Genomic DNA, 6,934 nt, shown 5'->3' on the forward strand with positions numbered 1-6,934 from the left:
GTGATTACCGAATCCTTGCCTGACGTTTCTATCAGATGGAGTGGTACACTCAGGGGTACATCAGTTGTTCAGCTGGAGGAAAAACTTGCTGGAGTTCAGGTACTTCTTAATCAGTGTCTTAAGAGACTACGTAGAAACGTGATACACATATAGTTCTTGAACGTTCGTCTAATAACTTATTCAAAAAGTACAATAACAATTTTCGTTTTACTGATACTGGTATAATGCCAGTAGTCGAAATTACAAGAGTTCATTTGCGATTGTTTGATGAACCAGCGTTTATTTACTCTTCCGAAAAGTAAGCTACTAGTAGATTTTGGCCAATCGACATCATGTGTTCCTCCGTGAAAGCACCCGTTGACAGCAAAACGTGTGGAAATATTTTACTCCTTTGAAAAATTGGGAAATAAAAAATCTACATGCGTTGAGAATGCGGCATTTGTTATAAGCTACATATAAGTTACAATCCTTATTCTAAAAAATAAACATGAACCACAAGGTGTCTGAAGCAGACATTTGCGAACACTTGCGAACACTTGCAAACACTTGCAGACACTGACTGCAGTTCTAAATTATTGTTCTTATTTCATTCCGAGCACCGACTAGTACTATAACCATTACAAAGCCTAGATTGCTTATAAAAACAAAAGAAAAAATGTAGGTCTAAAGAAAATTTTTTTCGACAATTACCTTGAAGTGAGAAAAAATTCTCTCCAACCTTTAAGTCACATTTGACACTTGAAAAATAAAATCTCTGTGATATACGAAAGAATGACGCTTCCGTTCGTTGTTTTACTGACGTCACCGTACACCGACATACACAACGCCAAGAGCTCGTTGTTTACAGGTGCACGTTCATCGACAAGCCTCAAACACCCATGATGCTGCGTTTCTTTGTGATCCAGAGCGTCATGTGAGACCCGTTTCTCCTATAAAAGACTTATTTACGGAAGTGATCATACGCATGTCATAACCCTTATCGGTAGCCTCGATTGTCCGCAAGTTTCAGTATTTCATCAACTCCTCCGGAACCTCAGTCTTTCTTCGTTGAATTCGCACCTTCCGAAGATGGAGTGGCACCGGAGGGAAGGTTAGGTGCTTCCAGCTCCGTAGGTGTCTTGGACGTGGTCGAGGTCACCGAGGCCGAAGTGGAATGACTACCTTGCTTCATTTCCAAGTAGTACTTCGCAGAACCCGTAGAAGATTCTGTCGTGGTGCCTGAGGAGTCTTTGTAAGCATCCGCACTTTGGGATACCGTGTCGTATCTATCGGCAGCTGATGACTGGCTTGACGTTTTGCCGCCTGCATCCTTGTACGCTGAGGCCACGTACTGGGCCCAGTCGAAAGGGTCTGGGGACGAGTATTGCTTCGACGCACTTTTGTCCTCTTCCTTGGCATAGGAATGGGTAGGGTAAGATGACCAGTCATAGTTCTTGTATTGAGACGAAGAGTAGTCGGCTACCTTGCCTATAGAGGACTCGTAGGAAGGCCACCTTGAAGTTCCCGTTTGGTACGAAGTTGGTTGTTGGTTCCAGGTAGATTCCGGGGAAGTAATGTGCTTTTCTTTCATGTACTGTCTCAAGGCGGCCATGTAAGCTGGGTAGTCGGCAGCATCCAAATATCTGGGGCCGTAAGGTTGGCGAGTGGGTTTTGTTAACGACTTAGACGCGTAGCCATCGTAGTCGCTGGTGGAGTATGACTTGCTTGCGTACGGAGACGAGGCAGATGAAGTGTAATACTTGTTCGGAGTCTCGGCAGCGTAGTATGTGTCGCTCCTGTAAGGATTGTAGGAGGGGCGCTTCATCGCGACTCGTTCTGAGTACGTCGGTAAGCTCTGTGTCGATGAGGCCTTCGATTTGCCCGAAGACACAGAAGACAAGGCTTCCGCTGCGGCGCTGTAGTCCACGACATCAACGTGCGCGTGCTCGTGTGTCAACTTGGCCGGCTGCTCGACGGGTGCGTCGAACAGAGCGTGAAGGTGAGAGAGATCAGTGATTTCGGTGATGTCAGGAGACTTTCGAATGGGCGTCTCCCACACGTTCGTCGGCGGGTAGTGGTAATGGTGAATCCTGGAAAAAGCACGAGCACATTGAAACTATTGAGAATGAGTGGGGTGCATTGCACACGCCTGAGCAGACTGCTCGACGTAGAATAGTGCGAGGGAAAAAATAAAAGTAAAATTAGAGCACAACTTTTCTGTTAAAAGTGCCATGCAGTAGCCATTGTCACTTGTATGTCAATGTGAATGCGCTAGAGCGTGAAACTCTTCTTTAAATCCACTAGATGGATGACAATTTCAACATTTTGCTCCACTGAGCGTCACTCGAATTCTGCACGCAAACCTATTCACAGCCGTATATGCTTTGTTCGTGCAAATCCCCTTGAAGATTTTTTAGAATTAAAGATGCAGGCACACTGAATCACTTTTCTTCGCATGCATAAAAAAATGCTCGGAATCTGTATGATGTTTACGCCACCTATAATACGTGTTTACGAGTCTAACATGTTGCATTTCTATCTCTCTTGTTTGTTGCCAATGTACTGATTGGTTTAAACACCGCAATGATGCATCAGCAATCAAGACATGCGCCCATGGTACTAATATTGCATAATGCTGCCGATACTTGAAGAAAACTGTCTTTCTTCACTTAATTTCATGGCGTACATTTCTTTTAATAGCTTCTGACGCTTGCCTGCTCCTGCTAACACAGATGGACGATAAATTGTGTTCCGACACAAGTGTTCAGAGAGCATTTCGATTTAATGGAAAGTCTCAGCTGACGAATAGAAGCAACAGTTAATTTTTACTCAAGTATTTTGGGGTACTTATGCGTATTATAGGCAGCGTATTCTTATGAACACGGTATTCAGAATGGCAGCTGAGCATATCCATTTCTAATGCTTTAATAGTCTTTGGGTGTTCTCAAGGTAGTTTTTATAATACAATACTGAGTTTCACCGCACGTTCACTCTTCTTCTTTCTTTTTTTCACGGCTTCGCGCAGGTTTACGGCGAATAATTTTTCGCTACATTCTGCATGCGCCTCAACTCGCATATTACTTTTTCCTCGAGCCAAGTGACCTCTTGCTCGCACGCAGTTCAAATTCCTCGTTAATTAATAATAAATTGGTTCACAGGAACGGAAGGGCGGGGTATCTTTCACACTTTTTCTGTGGACACCTGAATCGCACCGTAAGGGAAGGTAGGAAGGTGGCAGTGGAAGTGGAAAGAGTGAAAGGGGGAGCCGTAGTCGAGGGCTACGGAGTAATTTCGACCACCTGGGGATCTTTACGTCATTGCTATTTCCTGTACATTAATCTCATCATATCCACAAAGCATGATAGTAATGTCAGACCTGCTTACGACATGGATATTTTAAAAATGGGTTGGCTTCGAGGTCACTTACGGCACGGCGACGGGCAGGAGTGGCGGCGGCGGTGGTGGAGGCGGCAGTGGGTGGGGATGGTGATGGTGATGGTGCGGCGGAGGCCTTGGCGGGGGATGGTGGTGGCCGGTGGGCACGGGAAAAGGTACGGCTATCACTCGAGGCCCGCTCAGTAATCGTGCCATGAGTATTTTCTTGAGAGTAGCCCAGCCATGGACGTTTCCCGCCAGCAAGGCGAGTAATAGGAGAAGAAGCATGGTGTGTGGTTTCCTGAACGTCGTGTGGGACATTGTCTGGGGCTGCAGAAAGAGAAGACAACAGACACAGTTCGACGTCTGCTGGGAACTCTGGACGTCGTTTTGCGTAGTTTACCGCTGTTTCCCAGTGGGCTTATCAGCTCCGATTGCCCTTTCCCTCTGCGCAATGTGCACTGCTGTGCTGAGAAAATTCGTTACCTGCTCTGCAGCAGGTATATGGCTGCACCGCTAGACTTTTCATGCTTACCAAGTCAAAAGAAGAGGCTCAATAAGAATAAAGGTAAAAAGCATGGCTGAATACATCCACACTCGAACGTGTTAGTCTAAGCTTACGGCGGGTATTGATTTCAGTTCCAGAAAAGGTCTGCGCAGATTTAGTAGTCTGCACTTCATGATGCCTTATCGAAGCGTGACGAAATGAGTTACTCACATATTGGAAGGCCGGGCTCAATTCGCGGCAGGTCGATAACTCTGGACGCACAGACTCGCTGATAAGGTATACGCCAACCACCTTGCCTGTTGATTTCCCTAGACATCCAACAAACCTTTGATATGAAATGGCGGTTCATGTATTATGGTGGCTATGGAGTGAGTGTAACTCTGTTTCGTCCTGAGCCGAGATCCCAAATGAGGTGCTTTCGGACTACGCCTCTCCTGGAATCGTTGAGATAATTGCATATATGGAGTCCTCTCTGCGATTCTGATTCGGACAAAGTTTTATGGATCTCTTACCATTCCAGCTTTACGTCATCAATGTTCATGCTAAGACCTCATTAGATTACCAGTGCGCAATTTATTATTTCTAAGCGTGAGAGATCTTTGCGCAGCCCTAAGCTTTCGATTGCATTTCTAGTTTGAGGCGTTATGAAGTAAGGTCTGCTTTTCCAGCGGCATTACTGAGTGGGAGCCGTGAAACCACACTGCAACAGTGCAAACGACAAACGGCGTATGCAGAAAACACCTTAATTCAGTACTCCTGCGCTGGTTTAAGCATTTAAACGAACAACGATAAGCTTCCGTAAAAGCCATTCGCATAAACGACGTAAAACTAGTAACGGAAATTTGCAACGCCAGGAAGTGTTCAAAGTCTCGCATGTAAGCAGAATTGCATGATGGCGCGTGTGTTGTGATGCTCAACAGATATCTCATCTGATCAGCTTGGCATTATCAGTGGATGAAGCCCTGCGTTTATACACACCAAACTGATGATGAATGAAATTGTTGCCCATTGTATCCATTTTACAAAAGAATACAGAAGAATAGCATACATTATCTCACTTCTAGAGTAAGCACCAAGCTTTCAGCGTTTCTAACTGCAAAGAAGGCGCTACTGCAATGTCACTTAGATCTTACGTGAGAAGAACAGCAACACAATTTATTCTCAACTGGACGCGTTAATTGTTTAAGCAGAGGACACTAATCTGAATGAAACAGGGGTTTGTTATTTATCTCCTTATTTGTTACAGTAGAAACAGGTTCCTAGAGGTCCTACTCGTATAATTCGCTTAGGTCTCATTTTTTGTGTACTACCTGTATGTTCTTATGGGACCTTTGTACAATATATATTCATTTCAAAAATAAGTCTTATGTAGTTCTATAGGTCTTATAAATCCACTCGGATCATTGGATCGCATTGTGAAAAAGAAAATGTCTTTCTAGATTAACCTAGTCGCTTTTATACGGAGATAACTAAAAGCTGTGATGTTATGGCTATTGCACTGAAAGCATTATCACACTATTTATTTCCCCTTTATTCTTCATAGAATAGATTCCGTTCAAATACTTGCGGTATACACCTTCCACATATAACTTGGTAGTTACGACATAACAGGCATGCGTTCAGAGAGAGTAAAACTCTTGAAATTCAGCCGTTCACTTGGTCCGGTGCACTTATGCCGACATTTGAACGAAAGCAGCTAGATCACTGTTATAAACAGCCGCACACACTTTTCTACGACGACTTTCGCATTAAGAATGACACTGACCATTGATCTTTCTTTCTCTCTCTTCCTCTCTATCTATATTGTCTGTCCAGATTAACACACTTACAGCGTCTCGAACCTGGAACAGAATGCTTCTTGAGTTATGTAAACTCGCTCAAAAAAAGCAGCCCGAGTAGCTTATCTTCTAATGCGCATATAAAACAAGCTCACTGGTCGCCAACGGTAAAAGTAAATATATTGTAGCGTGTGCAACAGCAGCCGCTAGGTGGCAGCTCATCGAGAGTCTCGTGCACGGACTGGAAGAAGTGGTCTCGTGGCGTTTTTGAGAAGAAGCTGAAGTCGGCTGCTGTCTCTCAGTGCTCTCTGGACCTACTCTTCTGTGCCTTCTAGGTCAACCCCCCTATTAAAGCCAACCTTCTGGTTACGGGCCTAAACGGCTACGTGACACTGGTGGAGGTGAGGACTTGAATTACATGTCTCGGGCCTCTCGCAGCCGCTCATCGAGTCCCAACCGGCTTCCGCTCGTGTCGACACCCGTTCATCGCTGCAGCCGTCGCCTCCGAGGTCTGGCGCCGGAGTTCACTCCTCTACCTGAACCGACGCCAGCTGATCAGCAGTTCGAGACTTCTGTAATGGCACAGGCAAGTCAGCACCAGTTGCTGCTTCAGCAGCCTCGTACGCCCCCCAGTTTCCATGGCGCTACTGGGGAAGATGTCGACGACTGGATCGACCAGTTCGAGCGAGTGGCGCAATTCAATCAGTGGAGCCCTGCTCAGAAGCTGCACAATATGTATTTCGCCCTTGAGGACTGCGCAAAAACATGGTATGAGAATAGGGAAGCCAGTCTTCAAAGCTGGGATTCCTTTCGCCAGCAGCTGCGGGACACTTTTTCCAGCCATGACCGCGTGATCGCGCACGCCGCCTCCTAGAAGCTCGTATGCAACTACCAAACGAGAGCGTGGCCATGTTCGCTGAGGACGTGACGCGTCTTTGCCGACGGGCTGATCCCGACATGACGGAATCAGCGAAGTTGCGCCACCTGATGCAGGGCGTAAAAGAACCCCTCTTCGCTGGTCTGGTTCGGAGTCCACCTCAAACCGTCGCGGACTTCATCAATGAAGCTACCCTCATTGAGCGAGCCCTGCAGCAAAGATACCGGCGCACGGAGTCTGCCTGTGGTCAGCCCTTCAGCAGTGTGGCCACATTGAACGGATCCACTGACGATCACTCTCTGCGTGAGCTGATCCGCGAGGTAGTTCGCGAGGAGCTCCTCAAGTTCAACCTTGGATCACCTAACCCGACTGCCGTGGCTGTCACCGAAGCCGTGCGGGAAGAAATACGTCAGACAT

The 6,934-nt window shown here is 46.3% G+C and overlaps 1 protein-coding gene across 1 annotated transcript; it reads right to left on the reverse strand.

Moving 5' to 3' along the window:
• Positions 1 to 1,033: 1,033 nt before the first annotated feature.
• On the reverse strand, positions 1,034 to 3,675 carry LOC146198692 (uncharacterized). The gene is made up of 2 exons (XM_084591953.1): positions 3,407 to 3,675; positions 1,034 to 2,069 (listed from the first exon to the last, which is right to left on the reverse strand). The coding sequence occupies exons 1-2, from the start codon at positions 3,673 to 3,675 to the stop codon at positions 1,034 to 1,036; spliced, it is 1,305 nt and encodes a 434-aa protein (XP_084448079.1).
• Positions 3,676 to 6,934: the final 3,259 nt, after the last annotated feature.

The sequence above is a fragment of the Amblyomma maculatum genome, chromosome 2 (assembly GCF_055883805.1).
Source record: "Amblyomma maculatum isolate TAMU_Amacu chromosome 2, ASM5588380v1, whole genome shotgun sequence".
Classification (NCBI taxonomy): Eukaryota; Metazoa; Arthropoda; class Arachnida; order Ixodida; family Ixodidae; genus Amblyomma; species Amblyomma maculatum.

Bases quoted from the DNA above. Each gene is read 5' to 3' on its own strand.
- LOC146198692 (XM_084591953.1), bottom strand. From the start codon at position 3,675: ATGTCCCACACGACGTTCAGGAAACCACACACCATGCTTCTTCTCCTA. The intron at 2,070-3,406 runs GTAAGTGACCTC...TGCTTTTTCCAG, and splicing joins CTCCTGCCCGTCGCCGTGCC to GATTCACCATTACCACTACC.